This window comes from Callionymus lyra, chromosome 14 (assembly GCF_982586985.1).
Source record: "Callionymus lyra chromosome 14, fCalLyr1.hap1.1, whole genome shotgun sequence".
NCBI lineage: Eukaryota > Metazoa > Chordata > Actinopteri > Syngnathiformes > Callionymidae > Callionymus > Callionymus lyra.
In genome coordinates this window covers 17,679,767-17,697,596 of record NC_141831.1, presented here as the reverse complement: position 1 = coordinate 17,697,596, position 17,830 = coordinate 17,679,767, and the positions used below count along the sequence as shown (strand labels likewise).

At 36.2% G+C, this 17,830-nt stretch overlaps 1 protein-coding gene across 10 annotated transcripts in view; it reads left to right on the top strand.

The window, feature by feature from the left end:
* The window catches only part of nbeaa (neurobeachin a), a 104,498-nt gene that overhangs the window by 41,599 nt on the left and 45,069 nt on the right, over positions 1 to 17,830 (top strand). For all 10 annotated transcript variants that reach the window (XM_087806622.1, XM_087806623.1, XM_087806616.1 and 7 more), the window contains exons 7-13: positions 328 to 447; positions 2,025 to 2,171; positions 6,545 to 6,742; positions 8,275 to 8,408; positions 8,712 to 8,820; positions 9,588 to 9,740; positions 13,932 to 14,100. In XM_087806622.1, coding sequence (XP_087662748.1) covers positions 328 to 447; positions 2,025 to 2,171; positions 6,545 to 6,742; positions 8,275 to 8,408; positions 8,712 to 8,820; positions 9,588 to 9,740; positions 13,932 to 14,100 — 1,030 coding nt within the window. The remainder of the gene's footprint in view (positions 1 to 327; positions 448 to 2,024; positions 2,172 to 6,544; positions 6,743 to 8,274; positions 8,409 to 8,711; positions 8,821 to 9,587; positions 9,741 to 13,931; positions 14,101 to 17,830) is intronic.

Genomic DNA, 17,830 nt, shown 5'->3' with positions numbered 1-17,830 from the left:
TACGTTTTTTTCTGCTTATTTATAATTCTATGTATTAATGTAGTAATAATAATACATAATAATGTAATGTAAATATATTAAGTACATAAGTATTCGATGTATTACATTTTCATCTTAAATGTTTCTTTAAATAACTTATTTATGTTGTAAGTTTTAGTGCTTTTTTATGTCATCATACAATACAATATATAACATTAGATAAATATATTGCAAATACAATCAAATACATCACATCTTCATTTAAGATATAAATGTACATATTTTTTATTTGCTGACTCGGCTAATCAAAGAGTCGACCTCTGACCCTCTTGTATGTTCTCCCTGCAGTGGTACATGATCAGCATCGTCCATATCTACAACCGCTGGAGGAATTCTGAGATCCGATGCTACGTCAACGGGCAGCTGGTCTCTTACGGTGACATGGCCTGGCACGTCAACACCAACGACGTGAGAACACACTTTTGCTTTCGCACAAATCATCTCTTCATCGTTGGAAACGAACGTTTGTCCTTTGGATCAGGTTGATGAGCAACTCGCTCTTAGGAATTCGTCCCAGTGGCTTTAAACTTTTGACTTGTGAACCATGCGTATGTTGCCACACACATCCATGTATTTGAACAAGTGCTGGTCTGGGTCAGTCAAGGTTTAGTGGAATTACAACAGAGCAGATTATTGCCTGAATTAAATCACATCCTGAGTTGCACAACTGCTCCATGGAAACGTACTGTTTGGTCGGAGCTGCATTTTATGTGTAAACATGACTGAGGGACAATTGTTACTGGGCCGCAAGGAAAGAAAAACTTGTGAAATGTTTATTATTTCGAAAAATGTTTTCTTTGAAGTAACCTGTTACTTTTGATGCGTCAAGATGCTAGCTTCAGTCAAGATTAGTAAAAGAAAACAACCTTTAAACTAGTAAAAAACATGACTTTTTTAATGTCAACAAATGTTATTTTACTGTTTGAATTTAACATAAAGTTTTGTTTTTTTTAGATAACACTTATTTTTCTGCTCATACAAATATTACTAGTATTAAACATATTATATTTCCATCTAAAATATAAGCCTTTTTTTACAGACTTACTTTCTTTAAACAACTCTTATTTATGTCATATTTCCATTGCAAATGTATGTGATTATTTCAGTATTTACAATATATTACATTTTCTTTACAGATTTGTTTTTTTCTAACACAATTATTTGTGTCATTGTGTTTCTCTTCTTATTACTAATTGTATTTAATTACAGTAGTAATAAATATATGACATTTTCTTAAATATGATTCTATTCATCTTTATTTAATTTTTTTGATAAATGCCGGTCAAGATTAGTTAAAAAACAACTTGTAAACTAGTAAAAAACAGGACTTTTTTTAATGTCAACAAATGTTATTTTACTGTTTGAATTTAACATAAAGTTTTAGTTTTTTTAGATAACACTTATTTTTCTGCTCATACAGATATTACTAGTATTAAATATATTGTATTTCCATCCAAAATATAAACCTTTTTTTTACAGACTTACTTTATTTAAACAACGCTTATTTATGTCATAAGGTTTTACTGCCCATTGCAAATATATGTGATTATTTCATTATTTACAATATATTACATTTTCTTTACAGGTTGTTTTTTTTCTAACACACTTATTTGTGTCATTAGGTCTTTCTGCTTATTATTTTTATTTTATTATATTAGTAATAAATATATGACATATTCTTAATACAATTGTATTAATCTTTTTTTTTTTTAAATAAATAAATGCCAGCCAAGATTAGTTAAAAATTAAAAACAACCTGTAAACTACTGAAAATAAATGAAACACAAATTATATATAATTAGTTTCAACTGTTTTTACGTGAATTTAATGCCGACATTAAACCACGTGCAAAATAGTGTTTGTAGTACTTTATGCGAAGAATATATAAATCCGCGAGAGAGCAGAATAACTGCGATATGGCGAGGGACTACTTTTATAAAACTAATTCAATCTGATTCGTTTCAATGAGCTTTTCTATTCTTCAGAGCTACGACAAGTGTTTCCTGGGCTCGTCAGAGACGGCGGACGCCAACCGAGTGTTTTGCGGCCAACTCGGCGCCATCTACGTGTTCAGCGAAGCTCTCAACCCGGCGCAGATCTTCGCCATCCACCAGCTCGGCCCGGGATACAAGGTAAGACTTCATCATCGCGCCGCGCTTCGGCACAAATGAGTCTCATGCATCACTCGACACCCCGAAGAGAACGACGGTGTCACATCGTCGGGGACGCGCCGTCGATCTTTCCCCGGCTTCTCACGTCGATAAATAATAGTAAATCTTTAGAAAAAGATTTTCAAGGCGGTAATTCTAGCCGAGCAGAGACGATCAAGATGCAAAACACGGCGGCGTGTTCATATTTCCCAGCAGCCAGAGCTGTCGGCTGCAGCTGTCGTCATGCAGGTAATCTAATAGGTGCGTGACTTTTTCAAAGTGATGAATCTCACACACTGTCAGGACATTTAATGGATTCAAACACCTATGATAGATGTTGAGCAACTTTTTGGACCTGATACCATTTAGAGGATTCGAGCAGAGAAATGAGGAGCAAATGGTGACGAATGGGTGAATTAGAGGCAGCAGATGGAAGTTCCAACACGACTCCATGATGCAGATGAAGACGGTTGGAAACTTAAATATTGGAAAATATATATAATTTCTTTCAATTTGTTCTTAATTCGGATCCCAGAAGTCTCTGCGTCTTGGCTGGACCGTCGCTGCCGCACCTCACCAACTGTCTCCCGCTTTTTCTTGGCAGCCTGTCGGTCATCTGGGCATCTTTCAGTTTGTTTACCCACGACGACCTGAGGCTCGGAAGTCTCGTGTAAAACTTCACCGCGGCTCCTTTAAAACACATTTACTCATTTATGATGCGGAATTTAGCTTCCAAGTCAGCAGAGGCAAAGTTTGGCCCTTTAGTTTATGTCAGGTACAAACTATAAAACTGATAATATTTATGATGAATCAATCATTATATTTAGTTTATTTACTATTATTATTTTTACTATTACTAGTTTACTTTAGACAACATTTTGAATATATTTATTCTGTATGTATATGTTAAAATACAGCACCTTTGTTCATGCATTTTTCCGTTATTTGTATTATGATTTAAATAAAATCGTCACCCAAATAAATGCTTAAATTAAATTTTCAGGCTTTTCCTTGAATTTCTCAAACTCCTGTGTTGTTCTCAGTATTATCTTGATCTTTAAAGTATGTACTTTTTTGAGTATTGTTTTGATTGTTTAAGCGCTTTGTGACCCTGCTCTCGAAAAGCGCTATATAAATAAATATTACTTACTTACTTACTTACTTAAATTACCTACTATTCTTTTTTTAACAATCTTTTTTTTTTTTTTTCCAACAATGCCATTTTCACATGGTAAGAAAAACATAATTATTGGCTACGGAATCCTAATTTATGGGTAGCATTTTTTCCCCTCAATTGTATAGAATTAGATCAAAATAAATCCTTTTCAATCTATTTTTAAATATTTGTGTTGTTTTTCGTAGCAATTTAAATACCCAACTATTTGCATTTGTATGATTCAAAATAAGATTTTTATTGGGATACAGTGTTTAATTGAGCTTAAAAAAATCTATTTAATACAGTCCTAGAATATCATGTGGGCTCAGTGGTAGAACTGATATTCTCACTTGATTATTCAGGCTTTTTGAAAGCACTTTATGGTACGTTTTTTAGAAAAGAAAACATTGTATTTCTTTTCGTCAGAAACGTTGTACTGAACGTTGTGATTTAAACCCACTTGTGGCATTTGTACCTGCCAGCCTCTCTTTTCTTATGCTAAAACATCAGCCAGAAAACTCTCCACGTAATGACCCGTTGCCTGGGGTTTGCTGCGTCTGTGGCCTGAATACTGATTTGTTCGACGGCTACACTTCCTGAGGCGGATCGTAGCGATGATTGCTCCGCTGTATGGAGCAGCAGAGGCTCCTCACAGGCCCGCGGAGAACATTAAAGAACCCCGATAGCTCCAGAAGCTGCTCCTCTTCAGGCTGCGTTGACGGTGGAGATGCTTATTTTATCCGAGCTCGTAGCAAATATACATGACACGGCATTTTGTGTTTCTTGCTGCATGTGTCGTCTCTCGGTGTGACAGTGGAACGATGATGCGTCGTGTCGTGTCGCAGATACAATGCGTGTCACTGACACAGAAAAAGCCGCGTCGGTTTTTTCTGCATCTTCTACGTCTCGATGCTGACATTTCATCTTCTGTCTTTTCTTTTCTCTGTGACTTATATTTCTATTGTTCGCGGTTCTTCTTGTCCTTGGTTGAGTCGCGGTAGAACGACGTAACCCGGGTCCAGATGTCCACGTTATAAAACGCTGCCAACAATCTAGACCCTGGTTAATGAAGCGTGTGAGTCAGTCTGGACACTCGTACACTTGTGTGTATTATTGTAAGCCTTTGTGTGTTTGTCGGATTTCTAGAGACAAATATTTGTTGTACCATCCATATGTAGTGCTTGTTGTTATGATAAGAGACAGAATATATGCGTGTATATACAGTATATATATAAATACTATTTTAAAACATAATTTAATTAAATAAATGAATGTATTTAATTGATCTAATTTCATCATAATATGCAGGTATTAGTGTTTAGTTTGTTGATTTAATCAAATGTTGGTCGTAGAATGCTTTTATTCATTCATTTTCTTTACCGCTTAATCCCTTATGGGGGTCGCGGGGGGGCTGAAGCCTATCCCAGATTCTACTTGCGAGAGGTGGGGACACCCTGGACAGGATGCCAGTCTGTCGCAGGACACACAAAGACACACAACCATTGACACGCACACACTCATACCTTACGGACAATTTCCAGAAAATCCCAGCAAATTCCTTCCTAAACTGCGATTAACTATTGATTTCCTTTGATTTAATGAACATTTTAATAAAACTGTTTAAATCTAATCTTCCTAATAATTCATCAGATAACACGTTATTACCCCAGACCCCTGCCAAGCAGCTCATCTACAGCCAGAAAGTATTTTACATGTATTTATGAACGATTCTTACAGGTTCAACCTCTTTTATTTGAATGTCTTCTTTCTCATTTTCTTATTTTTAATCTATTTCTTTAATCTTTCCATGAACTCTGACCTCAACTGAAATTCTGAACATTTAATTAATTGGAAGCAGTGAGGTCAGTGGGACAGTAGGTGGCAGTAGTGTTCAGGAACTCCCTTGCATAAGCAGGCATTAAGACCGTAAAGAGGCGTAACGAGTGACTCTTCAAATAATTTGTGGATCCAGATGGTGATTCGGAACCAAATTGTAATTTCCTGAACATATTGTTAAGATCCGTTTTTGAGTTATTTCACTCAAAGACAGACGATCACATACCGACACTTGGATGTAGCATTGATTCACCTTGAGAGACGTATGTAAAGAAACTGACCCAAAATTCCACTAAAACTCTACCGAAAGGGAACCGCAGACAAAGGTTGACGCTTGGAAACATGTGGATTGTTTTTGTGTTTCATGTGCAGCGCAATCTTGTCGTTAGTGTTAAATCTGGAGCAGCTCGGTTGAAACAGCTCAGGGCACATTTTCCACAGTAGACCTCGGATGAAAGGTTTGGAACAAGACGGGCCTGCAGGTCTCTGAGCCGCCGTGGGCTTTCCTGCGTGTACTGGCTGAGAACCTCTGATGAGCCGAGAAACAATGTTCTCCACTGAGACCGTTTCATCTTCATGTCTTTGTTTGTATCAGCGCCGAAAATACAGACCCTGGATCTGTGATGTATACAATCGTGCTGCAATACTGTATTTCGTTGGAGGTTTATTAGTTCAATAGGAATATTGAAGGGTTGCATTTTTATTTAATACTCATTAAAACAAGAAATTTCAATAACAAAAATTGTATATTAAAAGGTTGTATTTTAATTTTATTGCATTATTAAAATAATTGATTTTTTAGCGTAAGTTTAAATTTGTTTTTATTTAATAATATAATTCACAAACTTTTCCATTATAATTGAATTTAAAGAAATTGAGTAGCGTCAATATAAATCGTTTTTTTAACACATACTGTTTAATATTCTAATTCAAAAAAATCCATTTTCCTTTTTCAAAATATTCGTTGTAATTCTTAGCCTTTTAAAATATTTTTTAAATGATTTATTTAAAAAAAAAATGCAGTTTTCATAGAATTATTCTAAGAAAAAAAATCCATATAAAAATGATTCAATTTAATTTTACGATAAAAAATTAAGTATACTTCAAAATCAAATAATTATTGGAACGTGTTCAATGTATTAATTATTGAATTCAAATATTGAAAGAAAATAATCATAATTTGAATGAACAAAAGGTACTATGTTGAATTCCATATTTTGATGGCACTGATCTACTTCCATATAGTAGTACCATTTATGTAAGCACTTAGCACTGATGTTTTTATACACTTTATAAGATCATGATTTAACGTCTAACGTCGCTCTGAAAGTTGTAACGCAAATCTCTTCTCTCCACCGGACAGAGCACCTTCAAGTTCAAGTCGGAGAGCGACATCCACCTGGCCGAGCACCACAAGCAGGTGTTGTACGATGGGAAGCTGGCCAGCTCCATCTCCTTCACCTACAACGCCAAGGCCACAGATGCTCAGCTGTGCCTGGAGTCTTCACCCAGGGAAAACGCCTCCATCTTTGTTCACTCGCCCCACGCTCTCATGCTGCAGGTGAGCAGACCTATTTACATCCCATAATGCACTGCAACACTTGAAGCTCTGACGAGTGCAACATTGGTTATTGTCTCGTAGTATTTTGCTTTTGAAATATTCTTGTTGGTCATTTTGCTGTAAGAAATCTCTCAATTTAGTTTATCTATTGTATAGTTTCTTAAGAGAGTTGTGTAGCTTCCTGGTTTACTCACGAAGGAGCTTGATTTGTCCACCACAGCAGTAGATCTATCCTTTGTTCATACACGAAGAGATGAGCATCGTTTTATCCGGTAGTTTTGAAGAACTAGGAAAACACTCTAATGGAGCCATTTTAAGTTTTAAATGTACACAAAGTGTGGCTTTATTTGTGCAACCCTTATAAGTTCATAGTAAAACTATAATACTATTACGTAAAAAAAAATGTAAACAGCAAACTAACACTTCGATTTTTGACTTGTTTTACTTTTGCATTACTAGTTCATCTCTAAATATAACTTTACTGTCAGCACTTTACTGTACTTCTTTAAATTTTCCTTATTTTAAATATAATGTTAAATAAAATAATAATTTCCTTATATAATATTTTTGTCTGTCATTTTTTTAAATAAATAATAAACTCATTATAAAATGAAACAATATTCTATGCAGTTATGGTGTGTATTGGCGAGGATTTGTTGATACTATATGTGTACCACAACAGGGACGACATTTAATATATATAGTGATACTGTAGTAACAAGTATATATTTGTAGTATTGTCCAGTACTTGACTCTGGTGTTGCAGAATTTTCAGACCACATGACTCTTGACGAAGTCGTAACTGTTTTCATTTATTTTGAAACCAAAATATGTCCAAACACCACCTTTAAAAGCGGCTGGAGTCGACTGTATCCTCTTGTCCTCAGTCATCGACGGGAACTCGCAAGATTTTATGGTTTGCTTTAGCTGCGTAATCTAGAGGCAGGAAGTTAATTTGCAACAAAAGACGGAATAATACTGTGAATATTTGTAAGTTATTTATAAATAAAATGAAAACTATTAATCATATTTTAGACCAACTTTATTGAAATATAAACAATGAAATAAATATAATAAAAATCATTTTTGTCCTTTAAACTCAAGGCTTGACGACGCCTCACTAAAATAGGTGCAAAACAAATAGACTCAGGAACTCATTCATCCCTCGGGCTATTAAATTGTACAATTCTGAGTTCGGGGGCAGGAGTGGAGTGAGAGTATCTGGATGTTCTGTTCTATGTTAGTCTTTGTATCCTTTGTGTTTGTTGTTTTTCTTTGACCTATGTTCTTTATCTTTATCTTTATCTTTAGACTTAGATTGTGTCATCTTGTTCTTCCTCTTATGTTCTTTTCTTATTTTATTTTTTATTTATTATTTTTTATTGATTATGAAAAATTGCTGGCTACTGGAAAAAACAATTTTTCAATAAAGTTTTACCTTACCTTACCTTACCTAAAGTTACAGTATATATAAAGTGGTCGCCGAGAACTTCTTCCCTCCTTTGTTGTTAATTTGTTTCTCTTCCCTGCAGGATGTGAAGGCCATCGTCACTCACTCCATCCACAGCGCCATCCACTCCATCGGTGGCATCCAGGTCCTCTTCCCTCTCTTCGCCCAGCTGGACTACAAGCAGCTCAACGACAGCTCCGTGGACACGTCCGTCTGGTGAGAAGACGCTTCTGTCTCCAGAGCGTTCGTTACGACCGTGACGTGAGCAGGAAGTAGCTGCTTGTATAAGACATCTTTGTCAGATCCTAATCCGCTCACCATCGCGTGACCTCTAACGCCGTAACAAAGCGACATCAGTCACCGCCGCACACATGTTATCAGCGAGACGGTAGCCATAGATCCACCGTTGATAAACGCTGGAGTTTGTCTCCCGGCGAACTCGACGACACGATGATTTATCGCGCGTGTGTTCGGTATCTGGACGTCTGCGCGGCAGGTAATGAAATGTTTGTGTTGTAGCGCCACTTTATTGGCTTTCCTGGTGGAGCTGCTGAAGAGCTCCGTGGCCATGCAGGAGCAGATGTTGGGAGGGAAAGGCTTCCTGGTGATCGGGTACCTCTTGGAGAAGGTCGGTATCAGAACCTCGTAATGTCTTACCGGAATATACAGCTTTCACGTTTCTCTAAATGTATACATTTGTTGTTTAATTTACTTCTTGTCAAGAGAAATTCAAACAAATTTTGAAATTTTTGACCAAAAATGTAATTAAAATGAAATATAATTTTGGTGTCTGAGATTACAACTATTATAAACTAACAAACAAAAACGTTTTTTAAAGTAGGAAGTCACATTTAACTATATTATACATTATATTTATATATTGTCAAATTTGTCATAAAAAACTTTTTTATACTTTTTCAATAAAGATTATATGCAGTAGTTTCTTTTTGCACACGGTACTTCATGACATTTACAATATGTAGTAAATGATGTATACATTTTAATAATCTCTTAGATCAGCCCTCTGTTACAGCTGTTTTATTTGAATAGTAGAACTTAGTGGGGGGGGGGCACTAATTACCTGGGGGGTGGGGGGGGCACAACACTGAACTCCCATGATGCCTTTCGACACACTTATCTTTTTATTGACAGTGGTTTGGTTGCTAAATCTAAATTCTATGTCTATGTTGCTATGTCAAAAACGGTCGACCGCTATGATTGGTTGGCTGGGCGGCAAAGTATTACCGGGGCTGTTACAGTTACAACTACAGTGACTGCTGATTTAAAGAAGTTGAAAATGATCAGCTATATTTTGATTTTACGTACGTTTCATCAAAGATACTTTCCTGATCACGTGAAGTACGACGTAGCAAACGTGTGATTCCCTGTGTTCAGTCGTCAAGGGTCCACATCACCAGGGCCGTCCTGGAACAGTTCCTGTCCTTCGCCAAGTACCTGGACGGTTTACCTCACGGCGCGCCGCTCCTCAAGCAGCTCTGCGACCATGTCCTGTTCAACGCTGCCATCTGGATACACACTCCTGCCAAGGTCTGTTTACTCTGCTGCACTCGCCGGCCTGACCTTGATGTTTGGGGGGAAATAAGAAGCGAACAAACCTGCATGAGAGAGAGAGAGAGAGGGATGGGTTCTTAGATGGAAGTGGCAGCAGAGATACCAGGAGAATCAGCAAAGATATACATCGTGAGAGAACAAAGAGTCAATGTGACATTTGAAAAAGACCTGAGGATCCAAAAGAAGATGCTTCTTCAACTCGTTGTGACTGTTCCCACACAAGCGTCTTCTCCGATTCTTCTTAGAACTTCCTGACCCCCCCCCACCGTCTTCTCGCCTCCGACCCTCCGCCGTGATTGGCTCCTTTGGCAGAGTGTAGTCCGTCTCCGGGGCGTTCACGGCGTAGACACAGGAACAAGCTGGTGGAGGATTGAGAGCGTGTGAAAGTCAGAGCCTAACAAAGAGTAAACAAATTGATTTTAACTTAAATGTCAGGATAAATCTTGCGGGACTTAATGATTCCCACTTGGCTTCCTGACTTTGGTTGAATGCCAACTCGACTCCTTCTCAACTCTGGTGGTGCCGACGTATCAAAGGGAACATTTCATTAATTTGGAGGAAAAATATGAGAAAATCTTTTCAGCTTTTTAGCTTTTTAAATGTCAGCAATTAATTGTTTTTCACTTTTAAATCATTGAAAAAAGTTGCTCGTTTGAATCTAAAATAGTTTCTGCTTTCAGGATTTAAGGTTTAAATCATATTTTCAAGACTGTTGTATTTATAAAAACATTTTCTGACAAAGTGAATAAACAGAATCTTGTTAATAAACAAACAAAAAGGCACATATTTTTACTTCCTTTGTTTGTTTTTTTCCCCTGAAAATCTTTAAAATCTTGTGAAAAGTGATCAGTATATGTTCATATACTCAAGGATATATATAGTGACCGAGGCCACTAATACCAAGAATATTATAATTAATTAACTTTACTTGTTAGAAGATCCATCGATTCAAATAATAATACTTCAAATTAAAATTAAATAATTATTTTTTTATTACATTTTTTGAGTTATGTATAAAAGAAACATTGATTCAATAGACACATTTTAATAAAAAAGGACAGATAATAATCGTAATTTCAGAAATACAGTGACAATGACAGCAATAAAATCATAATTTTGGCATATTTAGCTTGATTTTATTAATGGATTTTTTATATATACCTGTATATTTGATGTTCCCTCAAAACAGCCACTTTATAGAATATAAACTGCGTAAATTAATATGTTTATTAAGCTTGGCATTTTAGGATAATCTGTCCCACAAAGTTGGTCCTCGGACGACCTTTAGCTCCGAGGTTTACACGAGATACTCGTCGCCAGTAAACTTGTGTGTGCTCGCCAAGAGTGCCCACGTGGGATTTCCTCTCCCTGTAAACTGGGCAGCGAAATGAAGACGGAGATGAAGCCGTCATTGTGGATTTTCACCGCCTGTATTATCCTGATCAGCTGAGATCAGACGAGCAGAGCGAGAACGCCGAGGATGTTCAGTCGAGCGGAGAATACTTGAGAGCAGAGGTGCTGGGTCGGCACTTCCCCGTCCATTTAGGACTTTATCGGAGGCTGGACGTTCGGAAAAGAGAGCGATCCGCCATCCGAACCTTCTCCTTATCTTGTAATGATAGTTTGTCCTTTTGCGCTGAAGCGCTTTCACACGTTTTCCTGCGTATCGAGCAGGTCAACTCAGGGATTCAAACCTGCAACTACCAAAAGAATCCATGCTGACTGAAGGAAGTAGATACAGTATATATCGCGATGTTTACTTCTTACTACTGTATCTATATATACAGTAACATATATATACATATATTCAATAACACAGTATCGGATTTATTTATTTAATTATATTTATTTTTGCTTTCAAATCATGTTAAATTTTATTGTAGTGCTTTTATAGTTAACAGTTAATAAGCATAATTCGATTTTTAAATCAATTATAATGCCAATATTCACACCATTTGTTCATTTGTGTGCAATTAAACCTCCAGCAGCAGTTATTCTGTCCTCTGCTGCTTAAGGAACAATTCAATCCGGTGAGATTCGAGCAAAGACTGAGGACAAGAGGATACAGAAGACTTGAAAAGCTTTGAAATACAGTGTTTGGACTTTTTTTTTTTTTTTTACAACACAAATGAAAACGGTTACGACTTCGTCAAGAATCATGTGGTCTGTAAATACTGCAACACCAGAGTCAAGTACTCGACAATACTACAGATATATACTTGTTCCTACAGTATCACAACATATGGTGTTTATCATTAAACATATCGTATCGGCAGATTCTCTCCATTACACACTTCTAGTAACTAGATTAGTTGATAAACTTCAGAAAATTAAGTAGAGATGTATTATTTTTTACTGATGAAAAAAGTAAAAGAAATGTAACTCTGACTCTCAAGTGAAGTCTTGCCGAGGATTGTTTCTCAGCCACGTCGGCATCCATCAAGTGAACAAAGGCAGCGTCCTACGTAAATATAGAGGCTGATAATTTATGGTTTGCTGCATGTGTGTCTTTTGTTAGTCTGGTGGCTGTGGCTTCCAAACGTTCTCCGATGATACTTTCTCAAATACCTCAGAAAACATGCAAATATTTCAGCACTTGGCTCACAGAACATGGAGGCAGATGTTCAGTTTAGTGTTTTGTCACATGTTAAGGATTCAAAACTGTGCACATGTAGAAAGACTCGAAGAAACATAGTGACTGATACTTTCTCTTCACCGCTTCTTACACTGGAATGATGCGTTCAATGACGCCGGGACAAGTATGATGCGTTCAAGAGCGTATGATACACTGTGTGGAATTGCAAAGCACACTATAACTGAACAGTTTACACATCTATGAACAAACTAACACATAGAAAAACACAATTTAAAAGAAATTCAATTTATAATCTGCATTTTTAAATGTTATTGTCAAATAAATATTTTCATAATATTGTACTTTAATTATTCTTTAAAGCATTTAAAGCAGTTGCGACGCCTTGATTTAAGTGAGTAAAGCATGAAGCAATAACCATAAATAAATCAATCAGAATTTCTGATTCAGTTCATTGCTACTAAAAAAAGGAATTTCAACTGTCCGTTAAGTCATCCGTTGTTGCATGTAATCCTTCTTTTGTCGCCAATATAGCTGCTCGGGGTGTTTGATTAAAAAGCTATGTATCGATTTGTTTGACTTTTATCATATTTTATTTTCTTTAGGTATTTAAAGACTTTTTTTTTTGTTCAGGCTTTTCCTTGATTTTCTGGAACTCCTGTTGTGTTATCAGTTTTATCTTGACCTTTAAAGTGTATACTTTATTGAATATTGTTTTGATTGTTTAAGCGCTTTGTGACCCTGGTCTGGAAAAGCGCTATATAAATAAAAATTACTTATTTACTTACTTATATTCAATTAAGTCAGTTTATAGGAAAAATGTTTGATTTTCTTTTTTAAAATTTAGAATCAACTTGCAAATCCTCACAGTGTTTGTTAATGTTTGTTTTGCAAGATGGCAGCAGTCATTATTTACTCCACAGTTTAAGGAAAAATGTAATCCTGTGAGATCCCAGTGATGACTGAGGACGAGAGGAGACAACACACATTTAAAGCTGTCGTTTGGACTTAGTTTGACTTTCAGTTCTATTACTTTACCAGAAGAGAATGGAAAAGAACTCAATATGTCACGGAAATTCAGTTTCTCTTTAGGATCATAACGTTAATGATGCAAGTGAACCAAATATATCGAATCGCATCTTGAGATCAGTGAATCGACTCAGCGCTAATAACTCAAGTGTCGACTTAAACTCGCCACTTAAAAGTCTTCAGATCTTCTTCGTCTTCATCCAAGTCGTTCGCTCTCGGGCTCTGACACTTCGCTCATTTCATCCGCTTGAATCAAAGCTGTTAAAGCTGGTCTGGGGTCGAAGTAATGAGTTCAGAGATTCGTCACCGGGTGACAAACCTGCACCTGGGAAAAAGGAGTGAACAGAAGGGAAAGGGGAACAGAAGGAGTCACGGGAGGAGGTGGTGTTCCGAGGGACGCATATTTACCGTCGGCGCCGTGTGAAGCTTCCGTCGCTTCAGGCTCTGAAACATCAAAAATAACACAAAGAAAAAAGAACGAGTCGCCGAAGGGGTAGTTTATGGTGTTATCTCTGACCTTCTCGTGGTGTGTTTCCTGTGCACAGGTGCAACTCTCCCTCTACACCTACCTGTCCTCGGAGTTCATCGGCACCGCCACCATCTACACCACCATCCGCCGCGTGGGCACCGTGCTGCAGCTCATGCACACGCTCAAGTACTACTACTGGGCCATCAACCCGCTGGAGTGCAGTGGGATCTCCCCCAAAGGTCTTGGTATGTTGACGCGCTCTCAGTCGCACACTGCAGTTACACAACTAAACTATCATCATGTCGGTCAAAAACAGTAAATATTCATGTGTAATATTGTTCTCTAGAGCGTTCTTTTTAATCTTTATCTACATACTTTTACAACAATAGGGTTTTTTTGTCGTCTCTTTTGACCCATAATTGCATTTTTCTTGCTCAAACCTCATTTATTTTCCTGACATGAACCCATTTAAAAAGGTGTCATTGATGATCCGCGGGTTACATCATGTGTAATAAAAGAAAGTGATTACATGGAGTGTAATAATCTGAACGCTAATGTAACAATCCCATCAAGGCACCAGATGACCCCCAAGGTCACCTGTCTTTCATATATAACCGTGTGTCGTTAAACAATAATTTATTAATGTTTTACATTTTTGACACACTTAAGATTATTGAGCAAATCTTAACAATTAATCAATGAATTTCCTATGTAATAGTGATTATCAACGATCAGGGATGGACTTAAATGTTTTGATTAAATCTAGAAAATAAATACTATTGACCTTTTGGGTTTATTTTCGCCCGAAAAAATGTTTTGAAAAAAAGTATATTTAAGTATTAGTTGAATATGTTACATTTTTTACCGTTGTTACAATGAATAAAGTATAAAAATACCCTTGTACTCTTTTAATCTTATTCTATATTGTAATCTTTATCCTTTTAAACCTTTCTTTTGTGAGGCTTTATTTTACCCCAAAAATATATTTTTGAATATTATATTTTAATACTTTGGTCACAGTTACTTACTTATTTTTGTTTTAATTAAATAAATAAAAACTTTTCGATACATTTTTTCCAAGTATGTATTCGTATTTGCTATCATTCAAATGTCAAATATATTCACAGTGATTTATGATCATTAATAACTGGATAATAATCTGTTAATCAAGTAGAAAGTTTGTTGTAATACACGTATATACTTATTATATATTTTTGTATGTCCAGAACATTTAACTAAGGCCATGGAATTATCAAAAAATGTGTATATTTGCTGGCTTTAAACTCACTGTAGTAAAAAAAAAAGAGGTTGTTCCCTGATTAAAATAGGGAACATTATTTATCACTGAACACAAGGGGAGTTTTTTATTACATCGAGGTCCCCGTTGCAGCCGGCGTCCCCCAGACTGTTATCATATCGTGGTCGTGAGGTTATAAATTGAGGTTTTGTTACGTGTAATTAGGAGAAGAGGCTGCTGGTATTTTAATGATTTACTTCCCAATGGAATAGTTGTGCATTATTGTTTTCCACGGTTCAACACGTTTACGTTTTCTACTGCAAAACGCGGATTTTCACTTTTTCTGTGTCTGATTTAAATGAGTTTCCGTCACAGTCTTTGCAACTTAAACAGATTTGTGCGTATAATTCTTCCCGGAGTGATTGAAAAACACTCATTTTTTTTCTTCACTTTAGGAACGGTTAGTTCTTGGTGATTGAATCATGGTAAATCATGGTTAAAGCTGCACTACGTAAGATTGAACTCTTCTTTCTGAGATCAGTGTAAATGCATTGTCGTGAAAACGGAAGTGTCTCCAGATTACCTTGTTTTTCAGTATAAAAGGTTACATTAAAAGGCTGTTAATAATATATATTTTTATTATTATACTTAAAACTCATCTGATTGAAAACGGACATCAACCAAATAGCCACTTTCATTTTACAAACATTTGTGTTTAATCCTCTCCTCTCTGGCTTCTTCACACGTCGCCATGACAACAGCCAGGTTTGATTGACGGAACCGAGGGAGCGTTTATCAGGTGGAATGCTGGTTCCTCTCTGGTGTTTCTGGTGTTTGACTTTTGGGACTCGGCTTCAGAGAACGGCGGCGGATAACGGCAGCAATTAGCCTCCGTGTATTTCTAATGTTGCTTTGAAGCCGAGCGATGCTCGCGCCTGCAGTCGGAGGAGTGTGGCGTTAATAGAATTAATTTGCATCGTTAGGTATTCACATGTTAAACATTGAGAGCTTTGTGCCAGACTATGAATTTTTGCTTGGTTGGAATAATCTGCCTGAATTTAATTTACATTTATATGCGAGCGTGTTCTACATAAACGCCCTTGTGATGTTTTTCGCCGCAGGAAGCTGTTGCTGGATCGTCAGATGGTTTTTTTTGTACGTTGTTGTTGTGCAAAAGGCAGTTCATGTTGAGATTAAATATTGTAACAGTTTTCAATCATTGATGTTCATAGCTCTGTACAGAGTGTGGCCACGTGCGGCCGCTGTTTATCCTTTCAATCCATTAAAATGAAGAAACGAACAGTCCGGAGATCATCGGAAATGACTTGAATTTAATATTTAATTGTGTGTTTTAATATGTATTTAATCCCAAATTATTTAGTGCAGTAATCAGAATATTTGTTTTATGTTCACTATTTTTATTATATATAGAAAAAATGTAGTCGGGCAGTTTTATTTCTGCATATTTAGTATATTAAGTGTGACGCGTTGTATATATTTTTTTCAATAGAAGTACATTTTAAACAACGAAGAGACGGATAAAATTTAATAGAAAATAATTAGTTTTTTCATACTTGTTGAATTATACTGAAAAATAGAAAGGTTTTGTTGCCGTTTTCTACTCTCAATCATATTGATAATTGTATCCATCTAAACCAATTTTACAAACGATAAATAAATACATGAATTAAGTATATTTTCTTTTCATAATGTTACATTTTATCATTGTTACAATCGATATTATAATATAAAAGATATCTGTTAATAAACCCATGTAGCCTTTTAAATTTTTATGATATATTTATGTCTTTATTCCTCTACATTTTGATTAAACAAACCCAATTATTACATTCTAAAATGTTTTATAAAATATTAACGATATACAGGATAAATTTATTGCAAGCGTTGTAAACACAAAACAGGATATGTTTCGAGGTAATGAGATTATGAACTCTAATAAATGAAATCAATCGAGTGAATAAAATACAATAAATACAATAAAAAGAGGCAATAAAGTGAGAACATCGCAATAAAATAACTAATTAATTCAATACAATTAAATACATTAATTTAAATCATATTCTGATCAGAAAAAACATTATATTCTTGCATCACAGCAGTTATTGTAGTTATTATCTCATGTCAGAAAATAATCGTTTACCTGTCGTAGAAACGATGATTGACAGTTCGAGTCTCCATCTACAAACTTGAGGACCAGATAAGAGCAAGACAAGCAGCAGAACCGACACTTTCTGTTTCATCCTCCACATGCTCGTATGTACCTGTTAAACTCTGCTGACGTGGAACCCGCGAGTCTTTCTTGTCTCTTTGTAGCATCTTTCAATTATTCAGGACATCCTGACACAGCAAAGGGGGGAAGAGTGTGAAAGCTGCAGTTGGGAGATCGTTGATGTCTATGGCTCTCGTATAAGATCAGTGAATCCTTTTGTTGGGAATGAAGAGAAAAAAAAAGCTGTTTTTGCTGGAGAAGGATGAATGGAAGTGCAGGTAGGGAGGCAGACGTGAGCCACAGCCAAGTAAAGTGCCCATTAAAATGCAAACACACTTATTTCTTCGGCTCTTACATCATCCAGCATTGATCGAAGTGATGTATCTGGCAAACTTTTCCATTAGTAACTTCTCTGGCAGCTGTTTTTTGGGCTGATTTTTCAAAGCCGTGGGTGTGTTTGGCATGTACATTAAATATCTCGCTTGTCGTTTTTATCTTGAGCCGTTTC